General features: G+C 53.3%; 1 protein-coding gene, 1 long non-coding RNA gene and 2 pseudogenes across 10 annotated transcripts; 3 read left to right on the top strand and 1 right to left on the bottom strand.

Moving 5' to 3' along the window:
* Window positions 1-1,689: 1,689 nt before the first annotated feature.
* Window positions 1,690-10,324, bottom strand: LOC129533740 (uncharacterized). Its single transcript, XR_008680104.2, has 3 exons — window positions 9,384-10,324; window positions 7,074-7,136; window positions 1,690-6,298 (listed from the first exon to the last, which is right to left on the bottom strand). It is a non-coding gene; the product is annotated as an uncharacterized lncRNA (long non-coding RNA).
* On the top strand, window positions 6,089-6,294 carry LOC115934914 (uncharacterized; annotated as a pseudogene).
* On the top strand, window positions 9,184-9,272 carry LOC115934776 (uncharacterized; annotated as a pseudogene).
* Window positions 10,325-10,688: 364 nt separating the features above from the next.
* On the top strand, window positions 10,689-20,721 carry RUNDC3A (RUN domain containing 3A). Of its 9 annotated transcripts, none has more exons than XM_055387926.2 (12): window positions 10,689-11,030; window positions 14,672-14,787; window positions 15,194-15,330; window positions 15,496-15,581; window positions 16,810-16,899; window positions 17,004-17,084; window positions 17,231-17,396; window positions 17,528-17,685; window positions 18,461-18,598; window positions 18,695-18,801; window positions 19,078-19,164; window positions 20,137-20,721. In XM_055387926.2, exons 1-12 carry the CDS (start codon window positions 10,924-10,926, stop codon window positions 20,277-20,279), a joined length of 1,416 nt encoding a protein of 471 aa, XP_055243901.1. In that variant the 5' UTR covers window positions 10,689-10,923; the 3' UTR covers window positions 20,280-20,721. The 9 variants fall into 9 exon arrangements, with proteins under 9 accessions (XP_055243901.1, XP_055243902.1, XP_055243900.1 ...); XM_055387927.2 differs by having other exon boundaries at window positions 10,690-11,030; window positions 15,197-15,330; XM_055387925.2 differs by having other exon boundaries at window positions 10,690-11,030; window positions 15,182-15,330; window positions 19,081-19,164.
* The last annotated feature ends 208 nt before the right edge of the window (window positions 20,722-20,929 follow it).

Genomic DNA, 20,929 nt, shown 5'->3' with positions numbered 1-20,929 from the left:
ATTTTTAGTAGAGATGGGGTTTCACCATGTTGGCCATGCTGTTCTCGAATTCCTGACCTCAGGTGATCCGCCCGCCTCGGTCTCCCAAAGTGCTGGGATTACAGGAATGAGCCACCCGACCCGGCCTTACTCAGCCTTATATTCCACCCATTGACCCCAGTCTAACACCCTCAAGATATGTTCCCAAACACGTTCTGCCAAATTCTTCTGGTAAATGTTCACCAGCTCCTGCAGGTCTTTTGGTGAATCATCCTTTTCTTTCCATAGATGGGACAGTGCTTCCCCACTTGGTCTCTGATGAGACTTGACCATTGTTATTGGTCTAGAGTCATGGAGGGGAGTCAACATCAGGCCTTGAGGAGGGCAAGTATCATCTTGTGAGGCGTCTGCCTCAGGTGAGGAATCTGCATGTTATCTAGGCAAGGGGAGGCTGCTCTCTTCCACCCAGGGGGAGAGGCCAATTCTGCCAGCCCAAATAACTCAGCATAATAAGGGGGTTTTAGAACAGATGTTCCAATACCAGGCCTCAGGATCCCACTCCTTCCCTCCCAGGGCCCTGACCTGCTGGGGCTTTAAATATAAAACCCTGCTACTCTTGCAATCAGATTATAGGACTGATTTTCATCACAGTCTGCCCTGCACAGGAGGTGAGGGTTTCCTTACATGCTGCCATAGAGGTCTTCTGGTTTTTGTTTTGTTTTAAGATAGGGTCTTGCTCTGTCGCCCAGGCTGGAATGCAATGGCACAATCATGGCTCACTGCAGCCTCAACCTCCTGGGCTCAAGTGATCCTCCCACCTCAGCCTTCTGAATAGCTGGGAACACAGGTGCTCACCACCATACCCAGCTAATTTATTTTTTGTAGAGACAGGGTATTCCTATGTTGCTGGGGCTTGTCTCGAACTCCTGGGCTCAAGTGATCCTCCCAAAGTGCTGGGATTACAGGTGTGAGCCTGGCTTCTTCTAGCTTTTAACTATATCATAAATTGATAGCTGGTTGATGTGAGTCTGTCTTTTATTCTTTTAACCCTTTGATGGCATTAACAGCAACCAAACAACTCCTTTTTTTTTTTTTTTGATGACAGAGTGAGACTCTGTCATCCAGGCAGGAGTGCAGTGGCGCGATCTCAGCTCACTGCAGCCTCTGCCTTGTGGCTTCAAGTGATTCTCGTGCCTCAGCTTCCCTAGTAGCTGAGATTACAGGTGCCTGCCACCACACCCAGCTAATTTTTGTATTTTTAGTAGAGACAGGGTTTGCCATGTTGGCCAGGCTGGTCACGAACTCCTGACCTCAATTCACCCGCCTTGGCCTCCCAAAGCACTGGGATTACAGGCATGAACCACTGAGCCCAGTCTCCACAGTCCTTATAATTACCATTTTCCTCTTACACCTCAAATACTAGAGCTATTGCATAGGCAGTGCATCCCTGTCTGCATCCCATTTCACCAGGGTGACAGTCTGACAATCAGTCCAGTTCTCCAGTGGGTATTAGCACCCCACTTATCTCAGCAATGGAATCTTTGGGTCATCTGGATGATGAGTGATCCAAGACCAGAATCTTATCCTGGGGGTCTACTTCCTAGGACAACTTTGGATATCAAATGTGTTGGTTTGGGTTCCCTCCAGAAGTAGAACCTGAGTCAAGGATTCAAAGGAAAGTGTTTATTTGAGAAACACAAGTGTTTATTTGAAAAGCGATGCTAGGAATACCAAGCAAGCCAGTGGGAGACTGACATTGGAAAGAAAGGAGGCTCATAAAGGGTGTGTTATCAAGCAAGTTAAAAACATGGACAACCGGCCGGGTGCGGTGGCTCACACCTGTAATCCTAGCACTTTGGGAGGCCAAGGCAGGTGGATCACCTGAGGTCGGGAGTTCGAGACCAGCCTAACTGACATGGAGAAACCCGTTTCTACTAAAAATACAAAATTAGCCGGGCGTGGTGGCACATGGCTATAATCCCAGCTACTTGGGAGGCTGAGGCAGGGGAATTGCTTGAACCCAGGAGGCGGAGGTTGCAGTGAGCCAAGATTGCACCATTGCACTCCAGCCTGGGCAACAAGAGCGAGACTCTGTCTCAAAAACAAACAAAACAACAACAACAAAACAAACAAACAAACAAAACACGTGGACAACCAGAGCTTAATCCTAAGAAGGAACTCAGGGAGCCAGTCATAATGTTTGCTGCAGGAACTGAGGGATGAGGAAGCTGGCTATTTACGCACCGATCCCCATCGGTGATTGGCTGAAGGTTCCTGTGGATGGGAGTATAATTCCCCAGAACTTTCAGCCTGCTCAGCAGGCTCCAGTGGCCAGAGAGAGTCCTTAGGTAAACAGCTGCAGGTTCTGGCAGCTGGAAGTTCATCCAGTGAACCCAAGAGCTTCAGGAACATGGGAGGGCACTGCCAGTATCTGCCACACTAAGGGAGGAATCCTTTCACGAGGAGATACCGCAACGGTTCCACTACCTGGAAGATAAGGCTCTCACCTGAGCTCAGGGCAAAAAAGGGGTTACCTTCTGGGATGACTGATCCCAAATGCCAAGGGTAAGCTGGGTTCTAACTCCAAAAGAAAGGCAGGGAGGACTATGTCTGGAACCCAGGGGACTCACTGGTGTGCCATGTCCTATTTCCGTGTCCAATAGTAAAAGTTAAAAAAAAAAGAGCAATACAGTTCTGAGGATTCCAATTTGTAGAATGCTAATTTCAAGAATAAAGGTTTATTCTCGAAACCTTTATTTTAAGAATAAAGGTTTGGGGGCCGGGCGTGGTGGCTCATGCCTGTAATCCCAGCATTTTGGGAGGACAAGATGGGCGGATCACCAGGTCAGGGGTTTGAGACCAGCCTGGCCAAGAGACCAGCCTGGCCAATATGGTGCAACCTTCTCTCTACTAAAAATACAAAAATTAGCCGGGCATGGTGGTGGGCGCCTGTAAACCCAGCTACTCAGGAGGCGGAGGCAGGAGAATTGCTTGAACCCAGGAGGCGGAGGTTGCATTGAGCTGAGATCGCGCCACTGCACTCCAGGCTGGGTGACACAGCGAGACTCCGTCTCAAAAAAAAAAAACAATAATAATAATAATAACAATAATAAAAATAAAGAATACAGATTTGGGGCCAGGCACGGTGGCTCACGCCTGTAATCCCAGCACTTTGGGAGGCAAGGTGGGTGGATCACTTGAGGTCAGGAGTTCGAGACCAGTCTGGCCAAAATGGTGAAACCCTGTCTCTACTAAAAAAAATACAAAAATTAGCCAGGTGTGGTGGTTGGTGGGCACCCATATTCCCAGCTACTCTGGAGGCTGAGGCACGAGAATCCCTTGAACCCTTCAAGGGTAATTGAAGAGGAAAGTTATAATGTCAGCTTCTGACCAGATATAGAAGCAAGGATTGTAGAAGCCATGGGCATGTTTTCTCTTGCTTGTTTTGTTATATACACTCTCTAAATATTGGTTAACTTTACACTCCTTCTTTTCTCTTATTATTTTTTATGAGGATTGTTGTTGGTGATGACCTTCATAATTTAGGTTGCAGAATACTCTAGAGGACATGTGGCTGAACTAGGAGAATTCACATCACACGGAAAGGGATCCCATTGCTGTAGAGACTTTGCGTCTCTGCTTTTGGGGGAGGGCCCCAGAGCATCTTCATTTGAGCAAAGGACAGTTGCATCTATTAGGCAAAGGGATGAAGCTGTTATTATTCAAATATGATGGATAGATGTGTAACTGCTGCATAGAAAAAAGGGTAGATAATGCCGGTTATTTGCGTATTGACTTTCAGCTTCAAATTCATTCTTATTTTCTCTGCTCTCTGATGTTGGAAGGGGGCTGGGACTCTGCAAACCAGTTCCCTAGCCTCCATTACTGTCCTGTTAGGTTCTGCTTGTAGGCGGTGCACACATGGGTGATAAAAATATAAAGAAAAGCAAGGAAATGATTATCACAAAAGTTGAAATATGAACAAGGAACAAAGCTGGAGGACTTATACTTCCTGATTTTAAAACTCACTGCAAAGCTACATTCATCAAAATAGAGTGGTATTGGCACAGAGACAGACATATAGACCAATGAAATAGAACAGAGGCCCTCATGCAAACTCTTACACACATGAGCAAGTGATTTCTTTTCTTTTTTTTTTGAGATGGGGTCTCGCTCTGTCACCCGGGCTAGAGTGAAGTGATACAATTTCAGCTCACTCCAATCTCTGCCTCCTGGACTCAAGCGATCCTCCCACCTCAGCTTCCTGAGTAGCTGGGACCATAGGTGTAAGCCACCCTGCCTGCCTAATTTTTTGTATTTTGGGTAGAGATGGGGTTTCACCACGTTGCCCAGGCTGGTCTCGAACTCCTGAGTTCAAGCGATCCGCCCACTTAGGCCTCTCAAAGTGCTGGATTACAGGCGTGAACCACTGTGCCTGGTCTGCAAGTGATTTCTTATATTTTTTTATTTATCTTATTTTTTTAGAGATATGGTCTTGCTATGTTACCCAGGATGGACTCGAATTCCTGGGCTCAAGTGATCTTCCCACCTCACCCTCCTGAGTAGCTCGGATTACAAGTACGTACCATCACACCTGGCCTATGATCAAATGATTTTTTTTTTTGACATAGGGTCTTGCTCTGTTGTCTAGGCTGCAGTGCTGTGGTGCAATGCAGTCTTAAACTTGATCAGGCCAGGTGCGGTGGCTCATGCCTGTAATCCCAGCACACTGGGAGGCTGAGGCAGGTGGATCACCTGAAGTCAGGAGTTCGAGACCAGCCTGGCCAACATGGTGAAACCCTGTCTCTGTTAAAAATAAAAAAGTTAGCCAGGCGTGGTGGTGCACACCTGTCATCTCAGCTACTTGGGAGTCTGAGGCAAGAGAATCTGGAAGGTGGAAGTTGCAATGAGCCGAGATCATGCCACTGCACTCCAGCCTGATTTTTGACAAGAATGCCAAGACCATTTAATGGGGAAAGGACAGGTTTTTGTTTGTTTGATTTTTGTTTTTTAAACAAATAGTGCTGGGAAAACCGGATATCCACATGTAAGAGAATAAAGTTGGACTCTTACCTAACACTATAGACAAAAATTAACTCAAAATGGATCAAAGACCTAAATGTAAGACCTAAACTTTTAAAACTCTTAGAGGAAAACATATGGCAAAAGCTTCCCAACATTGGATTTGGCAATAATTTTTTTGGATCTGACACCAAAGACGGGGGCAACAACAACAAAATAGACAAATTAGCCTTGATGAAAACTTAAGAACTTTGTGCATCAAAAAACCAATATCAACAAATTCAAAAGGTAATTGGCAGAATGGGAGAAAATATTTGCAAGTTATATATCTGATAAGGAATTGATATCCAGGATATAGAGGCAGCTCCTAAAAAACTCAACACCAACAACAAAAACCAAGCAACCCAAAAACGAACAAAGGACTTGAATAGGTATCGCTCCAAAAAAAAAAAAAAAAAAAAAAGAAAACAAATAGCCAGTAAACACATGAAAAGGTGCTCAACATCACTAATCATTAGCAAAATGCAAATAAAAACTACAACAAAAGAGTGTACTTTCAGGGATCATTTCCCTTTTTCTGTTTCTTGAGATGGAGCCTCATTCTGTTGCCCAAACTGGAGTGCAGTGGCGCGATCTCGGCTCACTGCAACCTCTGTCTCCTGGGATTCAAGTGATTCTCCCACCTCGGCCTTCTGAGTAGCTGGGATTATAGGCATCCACCACCATGCCTTGCTCATTTTTGTATTTTTAGTAGAGACGGGGTTTCACCATGTTGGCCAGGCTGGTCTCGAACTCCTGATCTCAAGTGATCCACCTGCCTCGGCCTTCCAAAGTGCGGGGATTACAGGTGTGAACCACCGTCCCCAGCCCGTTTCTCTCTGTCTTTTTTTTTTTTTTTTTTGAAACAGGCTTTCGCTTTGTCACTGAGGCTGAAGTACAGTGGCGTGATCATGGCGCACTGCAGTCTCAACCTCCGGGGCTCAAGTGATCTTCCCATCTCAGCCTTCCAAGTAGCTGGGGAATCCAGGTGCACACCACTACGCCTGGCTAATTTTTGTATTTTTTGTAGAGATGGGGTCTCTCCCATGGGCACAGTCTCATTGTTTCTATAGTTTATTACCAGAAAAGTTTCTCTGAATGTGTAGAGCACTGGAAACCATGAGGAAGAGGCATAGCGTTCTCCCTTGAGCATCAAGTTGGCTGTTGGTGTTGCTTTGCTGCAAATGCCATTTGTCATTGTCTTCCTTGTCTTCCTTTAGGAGAGTAAAAGGGAGAGGACACAGTCTGGGTAGTTTCCCTGAAAAAAAGAAAAAAGAAAAGAAAACTACAATGAGATACCACCTCACACTTGTTCACACTTGTTGGGATGGTTACCATCAAACAAGCAAACAGGAAATAACAAGTGTTGGCAAGGATGTAGAGAAATTAGACCCTTGTGGCCGGGCGCGGTGGCTCACGCCTGTAATCCCAGCACTTTGGGAGGTCGAGCTGGGCAGATCACGAGGTCAGGAGATCGAGACCATCCTGGCTAACACAGTGAAACCCTGTCTCTACTAAAAATACAAGAAAATAGCCAGGCATGGTGGCGGGTGCCTCTAGTCCCAGCTACTCAGGAGGCTGAGGCAGGAGAATGGTGTGAACCCGGGAGGCGGAGCTTGCAGTGAGCCGAGATCGCGCCACCGCACTCCAGCCTGGGAGACAGCGAGACTCCGTCTCAAAAAAAAAAAAAAAAAAGGAGAGAAATTGGACCCTTGTGCACTGTTGGCAGGAATGTAAAAGGGTGCAGCCATATGGAAAACAGGATGGCAGCTTCTCAAAAAATTAAAAACAGAATTGCCATGTAATCCAGCAATTCCACTTCTGGGTATATACCCCAAAGAATTGAAAACAAGGTCTCAAAGAGATATTTGTACACCCATGTGCATAGCAGCATTACTCACAATTGGTAACATGTGTAAACAATACAAGTGTCCATGGATGGATGAATGGATAAGTGTCTTAGTTGCTTTGTGCTGCTCTAACAGAATATGTGAGACTGGGTAATTTACGAAGAACAGAGATTTGTCTCTTACAGTTCTGGAGGCTAGCTGGGAAGTCCAAGATGGAGGGGCCCACATCTGGCAAGGGCCTTCTTGCTGCATCATCCGATGGTGGTAGGCAGAAAGGCAAGAGAGCATGAGGGAGAGAGAAAGGGGCCTGATCCTCAACCTCTTATCAGGAACCCATATCAAAACAACAGCATTAATCCATTCATGAGGGCAGAGCTCTTGTGATCTAATCATTTCTTGAAGGTCCCACCTTTCAACACCAGTGAATTGCGGACTAAGTTTCTTATACATGGCCACGTGTGGTAGCTCATATCTGTAATCCCAACACTTTGGGAGGCTGAGGAGGAAGGATCGCTTGTGCCCAGGAATTCAAGGCCAGCCTGGGCAACATAGTGAGACTTCATCTCTACAAAATAAATTAATAAATAATTAATAAAAATAAAAATTAGCCAGACATGGTAGCAAGTGCCTGTAGTTCCAGCTGCTTAGGAGGTTGAGGTGGGAGGATCACTTGAGCCTGGGAGGTTGAAGGTGCAGTGAGCTATGATTGCACCACTGCTCTCTAGCGTGGGCAACAGAGTGAGATCTTGTCTCAAAAAGTAAGAAAGAAGGCTGGGCATGAAGACTTACGCCCGTAATCGAGCATTTTGGGAGGCCAAGGCAGGTGGACTGCTTGAGGCCAGGAGTTCAAGACCAGCCTGGCCAACATAGCAAAACTCCATCTCTACTAAAAATACAAAATTTAGCCATGCATGGTGGTGTGCACCTCTAATCCCAGCTACTCGTGATGCTGAGGCACAAGAATCACTTCAACCCGGGAGGCAGAGGCTGCAGTGAGCCAAGATCATGCCACTGCACTCCAGCCTGGGCAACAGAGCAAGACTTTGTGCCCCCGCCAAACAAAGAAAAAAAGTTTCCAACACATGAACTTTGGGGGACACATTCAAGCCATAGCAATAAGCAAAATGTTGCATATTCCTACGAAAGAATATTAGTCTGCCTTTAAAAGGAGAGAAACTCTGCAATGTGTTACAATATGGATGAGCTTTTTTCTTTTCTTTCTTTCTTTTTCTTTTTTTTTTGAGACAGAGTTTCACTCTTGCCCAGGCTTCAGTGCAATGGCACAATCTCAGCTCACTGCAACCTCCGCCTCCTGGGTTCAAGCGATTCTCCCGCCTCAGCCTCCCGAGTAGCTGGGATTACAAGTGTGTGCCACCATGCCTGGCGAATTTTTATATTGTTAGTAGAGACAGGGTTTCACCACTTTGGCCAGGCTGGTCTTGAACTCCTGACCTCGGGTGATCCACCCACCTCAGCCTCCCAAAGTGCTGGGATTACACGCATGAGCCACTGCGGCCGGCAACATAGATGAACTTTAAGGACTTTAGGCTAAGCAAAATAAGCCAGTCACATAAAAAATAAGCACTATATGATTCCACTTATATGAAGTACTTAGAGTAGTCAAAGTCATAGAACCAGAAAGTAGAATAGTAGTTGCCAGGGGTGAGGGGAGTGGGGAATGGGGAATTATTGTTTAATGGATAGTTTCAGTTTTTCAAGATGAAGAGTTAAGAAGTTGGACGGTGGTGATGACTGCAAAAAACTATGAATGTACTTAGTACTACTCCATTGTACACTTAAGAATGGTTAAGATAGGCCGGGCGTGGTGGCTCACGCCTGTAATCCCAGCACTTTGGGAGGCCAAGGCAGGTGGATCACCTGAGGTCAGGAGTTTGAGACCAGCGTGACTGACATGGCAAAACCCTGTCTTTACTAAAAATACAAAAATTAACCGGGTGTGGTGGTGCATGCCTGTAATCCCAGCTACTTGGGAGGCTGAGGCAGGAGAATCACTTGAACCCGAGAGGTGGAGGTTGTAGTGAGCCGAGATCACTCTGGCCTGGATGACAGAGCGAGACTCTGTCTCAAAAACAACAACAACAACAACAACAACAACAACAACAAAATAAACCCCAAAAGAACATCATGTGCCCTCATTTGGAGAAAGAGCAAAAAAACCCATCATGACTGCCCCTGGCAATCTGGAGGCAGGAGAATGGTAAGAGGGACTTCTACACGTGAGGCAAGAGCAAGATGATGGAGGAGGGACTGAAAAGACCAAGGTTATACTAACATTGGAATGTGTTAATATGCTAAAAAATTGGAAAGATACAGAGAAGATTAGCATGGCCACTGTGCAAGGATGACACACAAAAAATAATTGAAAAAAAAAAGTAAAAAATAAAAAGACCAAGGTTGAGGTCCCAAAAGCCAAGAATTGAGGCTGAGGCTGCGTAAATGTAAGATCCCATGCTAGGAGTCAGGATCTCTCACCAGTCTCCGGGGTGTCAGACAAGGCTCTTTCATCTCCTCCTCCTCCACTTGTGGTGACAGAGGGTCCCTGCCTGCTGACCATTTTCAGATGTGGGTGCAAATCTGAATCAATGTAGAGACATCAGCAATCCACTGGCAGAGCATCAGGTGAATTGAGCAGGTAGGCAGAGTTGGAGAATAGGTGTGAGTGAGTCCTGGGAGGGATGTTCCTAAGGGCAGATGGAGAAATTGGGTAGAGGCCCTTTAATAAACACAGAAAGGCTTTATGTGGGAGTTGCGGATTCCAGCAGGTGAAGGGGAACCCTCCCCCCACCCCGCCCTGAAAATCCTGGAACAGGTTGAATAGAGGAACGGAGCAGGTGGGAGCAGGGACGTGAGAGAGGAATAGGAGGCCAAGGGCGGTGGGAAACCAGACTATGCCTTCATTTCCCCCCACCCCCGGGGAGAAGCTGCAACCAGTTTTACAGGACACTCCTGGCCTTGCCCGAGATCAATGACCCCATTCAGAGAGGGTTGATGGCACGACGCGGCAATGCCGGCAGCCAAGGGGTTAACCTTAGGCCAGCTGGCTCTGGGGTGGTGCGAGGGAGTGGGCCGCCACCCCCTCTGGTTGCCTTGGCACCACTGTAGGCGCCTGCTCTGCTGCTGGGAACCTCCGCAGAGCCCAGGGCCCTTCGTTGCCAGTCTGCTCCCCACTCTCTGTCCCAAGTGGTTCCAGGCGCTGAGCCCTTAGGCTTCGTCTGGATTCCCATCCTCCACCCCAGGAGAGGTTGGCTCGGCCCGGCTGGTGCAGGCGGGTCCAGCCCAGGCACAGACAAGCAGATGCGCAGTCTCTAGGGCTGCTCCTTAGCCTCCTGGGTTAGCAGCCGGGAGCCACCTGCGCTTTCTCGCCGAGAAAGCCGAGGCTGAACGGGTAGGGGGCAGGGAGGGGACGGGGGTTGCGGGAGGGGGGGGTCCCGGAGGTGAAGACCTCCTTTCCCCTGGCGGCAGGGGGAGATCAGAGACACCACGGAGCACAGGTCAGAAACAAGGGAGTAGAGAGGTCGGAGCCAGAGACTCGAGGCGAGGCGAGGAGGAGCGAGGAGTCTCGGGCCCAGAGTGTGGGAGTGGAGGGCAGGCCCCCTGCTCCTCCTTCCAATCTCTGCTTCTCCCGGGTACCCCCTCCGCCCTCCGTGGGGCCCGGGCTCTGCCCCTCCCCCCAGACCCTGCACCCTCTGCGGATTGGTCCTCGGCCTGCTGGGAGGCGGGGCCCGAGGGCCCTGACGTCACTGGCCGAGGGGGGCGGGCGGCTGGAGGAGGGGGTGACGGGGCCCCGGCTCAGCACCTCGGAGAGCTCCCTCCCCGGCCTTGTTTTGCTCTGGCATTGCCGCCGGGGGAGGGAGCGAGGGGGCCGGGCACCGGGCGCAAAGGCAAGGGGATGGCCATGGAAGGGTTGAGGGGCCCCGTCGGACAGAGGGCCCAGCCGTGATCCAGCGACGGGTTTGGGGCTCCGGGAGGGGTGGGGGGCAGCGGGCGGCGGCAGCAGTGGCCGCACATCTGGATGGAAGCGAGCTTTGTCCAGACCACCATGGCTCTGGGGCTGTCCTCCAAGAAAGCGTCCTCTCGCAACGTGGCTGTGGAGCGTAAGAACCTGATCACCGTGTGCAGGTGGGCACCGCTAGTGGGCGGGGGCTGGGGTGGTCAGGGAGAGGGGTTGGGGTGGACTGCGGAAACCCGGACTGAGCGCTGCCGCGGAGAAAAGGGAGGGGAGAAAAGGGTCGAGAATAATGCGTCCACTGTCCCTCCCAGGCCCAGAACCCAGAGGGAGGCTGCAGTCTGGTCCCTACCCTTCTAGGCCAAGCCAAGCCTATGCCCGGGCCTGGGCCTGGGGGGTGAGGGGTGTTTAATTGGTACTGTAGCTTCCTGTGAGAACCAGGAAGTGACACTGTGTGAGGGGAAAGGGGGTGGGGATGGCTGGCTCCCTTGCTGGGAATGGGGCGGGATGGACAGAGGACCCCGTGGGGGGGGGGGGGATGAATGCCCTCCAAGCATACCCTCATTGGCACCCATGTCAAACTGACCTCTCTGGGGTGGGGTTCTCCAATGCTCAGATTCTGGAGCAGGGATGGGCAGGGTCAATTGGGCATGGGGGCAGAGCCCATGAATCCTTCCAGGGAAGGGTGAGGGGCACCACCCAAGACGTGGGAAGGACCAAGAGCCTGGGTTCCAGGTTCAAGGGGAGAAGATCGGGAGGGCAGGGCCACTGGTCTCTGACGGTGGAACGGTTGCAGGGTTGGGAAGATTCTCCACGATTGCAGGGCCCAGGAAGTGATCCTGTCCACTTCAACCTGCAATGACTCACCCTCCCTGCCCTGCCCTGTCCCAAAACCAGGGCATGGCCAGCTGCTCAGCCACTCCCCCTGCAGCCCACACCTGCACTCTCCTCTGGTGCTGGGATCCCCTGTCAGCTGCAACCTCCCCTGGCCCCCATGCCTATCAGGTGTTGCCCCCTCAGGGCAGAGTGCTCCTGGGGGCAGGGCTCACTCTTCCCTCGCCAGCCCCACCTGCCTGCCACATAGGCCTCAGCTCTGCTGAAGCCCACCTGATGCCCTGAGGCCCACTAGTGCCCACCTGATGCCCTGGCTCCTGGCTCCCATAGCTCCTTCCGGGTTCCTGGGCACGCACTCAACCACACTGCATCTGTCTCCCGGCACTAGTGCCCAGCACAGTGCTGTGCACATCAGACCTCTGCAGAAATGCCTGGAACGTTAAGGAAGGAGAGAGTGTAGCAATGGCCCAGCCCACAGTGCAGAGCACTGTCTTTACCCTCATTTCCCCCAACCCCTGCCAGTGTGTTATAAAACAAAGATTTCTGTCCTTGGGGCCAGAAGGTCCTAGGTTCAAGCTCTTACTCCATCAGCTTTAGCTGCGCCACCTTGGGGAGGTCTCTTAACCACTCTGGGCCTTGGGTGCCCCATCATCCCCATTTTAGATGTCACAGCCACACCAAAGAATGAAAATGGCACCATCCATGTAGGAGCCTAGCTCAGAGTCTGGCACACAGAAAGAGCCCTGTCCTAACGATGCTCTTCCTGTCCCTCTCTGCTGTCTACCTGCTAGGTTCCTCTTTTTCTCTTGCCTGCCAAGGTAGCTGAGCCTCTTGAGTACATGGGGGGAATGAGGGAACTCTCCTTGGTCAGAGAAGGAGAAGTTGAAGGGCTGAAGGTGGCTTAGAGCTGGGAGGGAAGGATAGAGTTTTGGGGGGTCAGAGATATGACAAAGGCTCAGTAACCCCCAGGCCCCTACTGCCTCATCACTGTCACATGGTTTGCCTCCAGCTCCCAGAACAGCTCCCTTTAGCAGGCCATGGGCTCCCCTGGGCCCTGGCCTCCCTGTCTCCATGGTAACCTGCAGCAGCCACTGCATCTCCTATCAGGGAGCACACCACAGGGCTCCCGGGGGCAATGACCACCTCTGCGGCACCCCTGAGGACAGATACCATATGGCTGCCATGCTGAACCCAGTCCAGGCCCCATCATGGTCTGACCCAGATGACCAGGAGAAATCAAGCTGGCAGGAGGGTGCGCATAGTGAAGCTGGAATAATGCCCCAAACACAGGCTGGCTCTCAGCAGGGCCAGTCTTCCCAGCCACGACCCTGCTCCTCACCATCCCTGCCCAGTGGCCCTAGGCACCTACCTTCTCCCAACCGTACCTGGGCTCTCAACCAAAATGTAATGAGGCAGGTACGATTGTTCCCATTTGCACTTGACAAGAGGGGACTCACAGAGGGGCCCAAGGCCACGTGAGTGTCACAGGGAAACAGGATTTGAATCCAGCAGGCTGCCTCCCTCTAGTGCAACCCCAAGACTGACCTGGCTCTGATCTCAAGGCAGATCAACTCCAAGTTCAAAAGGAAGGGAGACGAGGGCTCAGCTGTGCAATTGGCCTGAGAGCCGCAGAGGTCAGTGCTCCAAGGCTGGAGACTTGCAGAGTAGAGGACAAAGGGCTGTGGAGCAGGGGCTGCTCCAGGCCTTGGTCATCACAACAGCTGCCAGGAGGCCACAGATGTAGCAGAAAGAGCAGAAGCTTCAGAATCAGAATCAGACATACCTGCTTGACTACTCATAAGCCATGTGACTCTGAACAGATCAGTCAACCTCTTGGACCATCAATTTCTTTATCTGTAAAATGGGGATGAGAGTAATAATAAGAGGACCTACCTTTCAGGGCTGAGTGTGGGTAAGGGAATGCATGCAAAGTACTGTGCTTGCCACATTATAGGGCTTGATAAATATAAGAAGAAAAGGACATTTCCAAGCAGCTCCCATTTCCCTGGACACCCCGCCCCTGCTCTGCCACCCACAGCAGGGAAATCATGGGATGTTAGGAACTGTGTCCTCATCCCTGCCCTACTCCATTGCAGGGATGGCAGGGGGAGATTGCAGGGGTAGTGACTGCAAAGGGAGCCTGAGGCTTAGACAGGATTGGAGAGGGGGCACTGCATGGCTTCAGTCCTTCAGCCCCACAGGCTTCCCTTAGTCGCTTCCTCCCAAAGAAGCCAGGCCCCCAAGCCCCTTCCAGGGATCTGCTGCCAATGCCCCCTCCTGCCCAGTGTCTGTGTCAGGCCCATACCCCGCACCTCCCCACCCCACCCCCGCCCAGCTCTGCACTGCCTGGTTCTGGGCAGCTGGTGTGTGGGAGGCCAAGCCGGGAAGGAAAGGGGGGAAGGGGGTATCTGTGTGCTGGGAGCCCACCTGGCCACCTGCGCATGCCCACACTCCATGTGCACAGTGCCAACTCACATGCCCTGGTACAGGTGACCCCCATCCCCAAAAGGGACTGAAGGTTGCTCCAGCAATCACAGAAGACAGCTCAGGGTGGGCACACACTGGCTTCTAACACCTAGTTGACCCAGGCCTCGCACACACAGATCCTGAAGGGTGGTCTAGGGGGAAGGGGCTCCGGGACCGCCCCCGGCTTGTGCCTCATCTTCCTATTTTTTCAGTCCCTCTCACCCCTTGCTCCCGAAGCTTCCTTTCTCTGGCTGTCACCTCTCCTGTCACCCACTTTGTCAATCAGTCTCCCACCTGTCACCCTTCCTCCCCATCTGCCACCCTCTCACTCCACATGACACGGTACCTCTATGGTCACTGTAGTCTTGCGTGTCTCCCCACTCGCTCTGCCCCCCACCACATCCATGCCCTTCCTGACCTCTTTCTTCTCTGCCGGTTGCTCCCTGTCTCTCCCTCCATCACCTGTTTCCTCACCTGACACCCCACTGCCCCATCTCCCCACCTCGCCGCCCAGGTTCTCTGTGAAAACGCTGCTGGAGAAGTACACAGCCGAGCCCATCGATGACTCATCGGAGGAGTTTGTCAATTTTGCAGCCATTTTAGAGCAGATCCTCAGCCACCGCTTCAAAGGTGGGCCCAGCGCCCCTCCCCCAGCGGTCCCTCCCCCAGCAGTCCCTCCCCCAGCGCCCCTCCCCCAGCGGTCCCTCCCCAACGCCCAACCTTTAGCTCCCAGCCACCTCTTTCTGATATACTCCATGGACTCTGAACCCCCTCATTGACCCTGGCCCCCATTCTGGGCCATGCACAGAAGCTTGTGTACAGATCTGGGAAGAGGGAGAGGCCTTTGGCCTACAATCCCCATCATGGGCAAGCGATATGCTGGGGTGCCCACTGCACACGTGCATGTGTGTGCACAGATCTTTGTGGGAGGAGGCTGCTTATGCTTATGCATGTGAGTGCCTCACTACATGGACCCTCTCCAAACTCCCTGGTCTTGCTGAGCCCCCTCCCTGCCCTGGCTCAGCCTGTGCCCCAGCAGGTCCAGTGAGCTGGTTCAGCTCAGACGGGCAGCGGGGCTTCTGGGACTATATCCGGCTGGCCTGCAGCAAAGTGCCCAACAACTGTGTGAGCAGCATCGAGAACATGGAGAACATCAGCACAGCCCGGGCCAAGGTGAGGGGCCTGAAGCAAGCAACTGCTCTCTGCTGTGGACACAGGGGGCCTGCCTGTTTCTTGGTTTTTGCCCCCTGTCCACAGCCCAGGGGAGAAGGGCCCACACCTGATGCTGGACACATGAGTCCCTCTGGGGCAGCAAGTAAAGGTGAACATGATTTCCAGGGCCGGGCATGGATCCGGGTGGCACTGATGGAGAAGCGCATGTCAGAATACATCACCACGGCTCTGCGTGACACCCGGACCACCAGGTCAGACTTCCCAGGCAACTCAGACCACAGGTCTCAGGGTGCACCTGCATTGCCCAAACACAGCTGATCCTTAAGTTCCTGCAGCATCCTTCAATTCCTGGACTACAAGTCCCAGCACCAGCACGCATGGCTGATTTCCCTCTTCCAGTCTGGCCTGCAGTCCCAGGACGAACTCTTTTTTTTTTTTTTTCGAGAAGGAGTTTCGCTCTTGTTGCCCAGGCTGGAGTGCGATGGCGCGATCTCGGCTCACTGCAACCTCCGCCTCCCGGGTTCAAGCGATTCTCCTGCCTCAGCCTCCTGAGTAGCTGGGATTACAGGCATACGCCACCATGCCCAGCTAATTTTGTATTTTTAGTTTCTCCATGTTGGTCAGGCTGGTCTCAAACTCCCAACCTCAGGTGATCCTCCCGCCTTGGCCTCCCAAAGTGCTGGGATTACAGGCATGAGCCACCACTCCTGGCCCCAGGACAAACTTTTACCACCACCACCACCATCACTTGCAAGTCAAATCTAATGCCCATTATTCGCCATCAATGCCCAGCACGCTCCACCCTTGCACACCTCTGGATGAGCCTCAGCCACGCACCATCTCAAGTGTTGGCTTGCTCCATGATCTACAACACAGCCCTTCTGTCTCTCCAAACAACGAAAGCAGTTCTGTACTTGCTATTCACGGACACAGAGTCCTTATGTGGGGAGTTCAATCCCTGCACTGTGGGTTCACAGGGAGGTTGGGTGCCTGAGGCAAGGGGTTACAAGGAGGAGTGTGCCTGTGTGGGCAGGTGCATCTGAAGCTGTCTGGGTGTGGCGGGGGGCATATACCTCCCCATCCCAATTGGCCATACCCAGCCTGATGTTTTTACTGAATTCCATTCCTCAGTCTACACATTTCAAGTTTCATGTCAACACGTTTTTTGCGCACCTACTGTATACCAAGCACTAATGATTAAGACTTGTTTCCTGATATGAAGGATCTGGGTAACCCAGTACTTGATGAGGAAGGGGTAGCTCAGAGGGAGGAGTCGGCTCAGGGAACACCCATTCTAGGTGATGGGGCCACAGGTGCGAGCCCCAGGCTGAAGGGGGAGAGAGGCTCCAGGCCCGCGTGCAGATCAGGAAGGAGAATTGGCCTTCCTTCAGGATGGGGTGGCAGTAAGCCAACAATAGCAGCTCTGGGGGGGGTGCTCCAGGGGCCTGCTGCACCCTCAGGCCCTCTGCCTCCCCACAGACGGTTCTACGACTCTGGAGCCATCATGCTGCGGGATGAAGCCACCATCCTCACCGGAATGCTGATCGGACTGAGCGCCATCGACTTCAGGTGGGGTCTGCCTGACGGCAGTGGTGGAGGGGGCTGTTTCCCCCATAAATGTCCTACCCCAACCCCTCACACCCACCTCCAACCCTGTGGCTCCTCTGCCTCAGCTTCTGTCTAAAGGGGGAAGTCCTGGACGGGAAGACCCCCGTGGTCATCGATTACACGCCCTACCTAAAGTTCACGCAGAGGTGAGCGGCTCCATGACTGCGGCGGGGCGGGGGACGGGGCCTCGGGACATCCTGGGGACGTCCTGGTCCCACCGCCCTCGGCGGCCAGCGCAGACGGCGCGGGGGGAGGGGCGGGACCGGCCGTGCCCACTGTTCCCTCTCCCAAGCTACGACTACCTGACGGACGAGGAGGAGCGGCACAGCGCCGAGAGCAGCACGAGCGAGGACAACTCGCCCGAGCACCCGTACCTGCCGCTCGTCACCGACGAGGACAGCTGGTACAGCAAGTGGCACAAGATGGAGCAGAAGTTCCGCATCGTCTACGCGCAGAAGGTGCGCGACGCCGGCGGGCCCGGCGGGCGGGCGGGCCGGGCGGGGGATCCGGGCATCCCGGGGCGGGGCGGGGATGGGGGCCGCGGCCGGGACGTCCTCCCAGCCGCCCGGGCTGAGCCGGCGCCCCGCAGGGCTACCTGGAGGAGCTTGTGCGTCTGCGCGAGTCGCAGCTGAAGGACCTGGAGGCGGAGAACCGGCGGCTTCAGCTGCAGCTGGAGGAGGCGGCGGCGCAGAACCAGCGCGAGAAACGGGAGCTGGAAGGCGTGATCCTGGAGCTGCAGGAGCAGCTGTGAGCGCACGGCCTGCCCTAACCCCTGACCCCCGCCGCCCCGACCACATCACCGGGCGAACCCCATCTTCACTTCCATCGACTCTAACATCACCCGACACGAGCACCCACCTCTCCAGCATCAACCCTCTGATCCAGCCAGCCCCACCCCAAGATGCCCACAATGATCTTCTAACATTGCCCCCAGCATAAGATCCAGTGACTTCCAACAGCCAGAGCCCACCCTTCACCTTCAGTTATCTTCAGCTAGAGTGGCCATCCAACCTTACTGCAGGGGCCCCACGTCACTCACAAAGACCTGCGGTGTTGCTCTGCAACCTTCAACACGATTGCATTCATCGCCTCACTCACCTGCACCACAGGCTCACTGACCGTCATCACCCGCCGTGACCCCCGACCTCACCCCTGCCGATCCCTGTAACACTTCTTCTCTACGCCTTTCCACCATCCTGATCTTGCGGCAAGATCCCCAAGACGATCTTACCCTTCAGGGATTCCCACACTATCCTCCACTGACGTCCCCATCACCCCAGCTGACCCCAACAACACTGCACCATTCCCTCCAACTCCCAATATTTGTGCACAAATCCCTGTCACCCCTCCACCCCAGTACCACCTCCACTTCCTCCCGGGATCTGGCCCACTGACCCCAACACCGTATCCCCATTTTTGCCGCTCAGATTTCATTCCTGACCCCTCCCTCATCCCCTTGCTGAATCTCCCTTCCTCACTTCTCCTACTTCCAGCCAGGCCTGACTCCTCCTCCCCCTCCCAGGACAGGTCTGATCCCCAGTGACCACGCCCCTCTGGCCCAGGGTTCCAAGGAGCTCACTACACCCCTGGTCAATCAATGGCCCTCACTGGGAACGCTTAATGGGGCCGAGGGCGCCAGCAACTCCAAGCTCTACCGGAGGTAAGCCCCAGCCAGGTGCGGCTTGGGCCTGAGAGCGGGTCGTCCTGGGGAAGAAGGGCTTCCTCTACCGGCGCACCAGCTCTCGCTCTACCGCAGACACAGCTTCATGAGCACGGAGCCGCTGTCAGCTGAAGCCAGTCTGAGCTCGGACTCCCAGCGCCTGGGAGAGGGCACGCGGGACGAGGAGCCCTGGGGTCCCATCGGTGAGCTCCCCCAACCCAACACCCAGTACCCCTCCAGAAAGGGCTGAGGCAAGGCCCTGAGGCCTCAAGGCAGGTCCTCATTCATTCTTTTTTTTTTTTTTTTTTTTTTTTTGAGAAGGAGTCTCACTCTGTCATCCAAGTTGGAGTGCAGTGGCGCAATCTCAGCTGGTTGCAACCTCTGCCTCCCGGGTTCAAGGGATTCCCTTGCCTCAGCCTCCCGAGTAGCTGGGATTAAAAGCGCCCACCACCACACGCGGCTAATTTGTGTATTTTTAGTAGAGACGGAGTTTCGCCAGGCTGGTCTCGAACTCCTGACCTCAAGTGATTCACCCGCCTTGGCCTCCCAAAGTGCTGGGATTACAGGTGTGAGCCACTGCGCCCGGCCTCTCTCAGCCTTTCTTGAGGGTTTAGCACAGCAATCGAGAGCTTACTTTGAGGTGGCAGAACCCAGCATATGCAGAACCCAGCATAAATCTGGCTGTGCCTCCTCTGACCATGTGAGCTTGGTCAATCAGTTTACCTCCATGAGTCTATTCTTTGTAAATGGGGATGTTGATAATCACCAATGTTGTCATATGGTGAGGGCTCAGTGGCTTTTTAGTGTCATGACATCCTCGGGGGCTCACAAACTCTCGGGGAACTCCTTAGACTAATTTGCTCTTATCTCATGCACAGTGTGAACTACTTGCCTGACCATTGTTTCCCCCTTCTCTTTGGCTGCCAGGAAGCTCAGAGCCAAATTAGTGGCTCCCTTCGAGCGAATGCCCAGGACTTCAACGCATGCACTTTGTGTTGACCTCATCCCTGGCTTCACCTTGGTTTTTCCCATCCTAGTTCTTCCTATGCCTGAATATCCTGTCTTTTCTTTTTTATAAGCAACCACACTGTATTGGATGACCCTAGATCTTCTTTGAGACAAGGCAGGCTGTGGCCATGTAGCCCCATCACACTGTGTTTGTGATTGTCTGTGTGTCTGTCTCCCCCACCAGACTGTGAGCTCCATGAGGGCAGGGACCGTGTCTTGTCCGTTCTCTGTATCCCCAGTGCTTGGAACAGAGCGAGTGCTCACTGTGTATTTAATAAATGGACAAAGAGAGAGGATGACCCTCAGGGGGAGACAGAGACATCAACTGACGATTACAACACAGTGTCCCCAGCACCGTGCCTGGCACAGGCAGGTGCTTAACCAAAGTTTAACTGAAAATGGCAAATGCTCTGGAATATGCCAAGGTCTCCTGGGGGCTGACTTGAGGGCTGCCCCTTCACTGCCCACCCCTCTACCAACTCCCACACATGTAGACTGGTCGCCTGGCCTCACCCGCCCTCTCTCCCCAGGGAAGGACCCCACGCCCTCCATGCTGGGCCTCTGCGGCTCCCTGGCCTCCATTCCCAGCTGCAAGTCCCTGGCGAGCTTCAAATCCAACGAGTGCCTGGTGAGCGACAGTCCCGAGGGCAGCCCAGCACTGAGCCCCAGCTGAGGAACAGCATGGGCAGTGCCAGCCCCACCTGCCAGGGGCCATGGACACCTGCCACCTTTCTTCAACAAGAGTCCCCCAATCCAGGCTACCCTTCCAGAGAACGCTACCCACCCAGCCAGGGCTCGGGGAAGATCTCCTCTGCTCACCTTAGCTTTCTGCCTTGGCAGCACGGGCTGCGGAAGAAAGCACGCTGGGCCAGGAGGCAGGGGTGCCCAAGCCACAGGGAGCCCCTGGGGAAGCCTGCTCCATTCTTCTGGTGACCTTGGCGCTCCTTCACTCATCTCCCTTGCCCCCTCAGGAGCTGTGGCCCAGCTTCCACACCCCCACCTCCCAGTCTCTAGCCTCTCCATCTGTCTGTGTACGCCCTGGAGTCACTCCTTCCACAGCCCCCAGGGCAAGAGAGCTCTGTGGGGGATCAGGCAAATAAAAACCAGAGGACTGAGGGCAGCCTTGTATGTGGGGGGCTGGGGAAGGGCCCCGTCCTGAGGTCTGAAGGAAGTGGAGTCAGTGCCTGACCTGAGAGCAAGGTCAGGCAGCACTAGCATGTGCCCTGTGGGGACAGGCAGGCCAGCACTCAGGGAGGGGGTAGCTTCTGTGTCCAAAATATTAGGTCTGCCTAGGGCAGGCCCAAGACATGCAACTGCCCCCCA

This window comes from Gorilla gorilla, chromosome 4, assembly GCF_029281585.2.
Source record: "Gorilla gorilla gorilla isolate KB3781 chromosome 4, NHGRI_mGorGor1-v2.1_pri, whole genome shotgun sequence".
Lineage (NCBI taxonomy): Eukaryota > Metazoa > Chordata > Mammalia > Primates > Hominidae > Gorilla > Gorilla gorilla.
The sequence above is the reverse complement of the archived record's forward strand: the minus strand, read 5'-3'. Positions and strand labels throughout refer to the sequence as shown.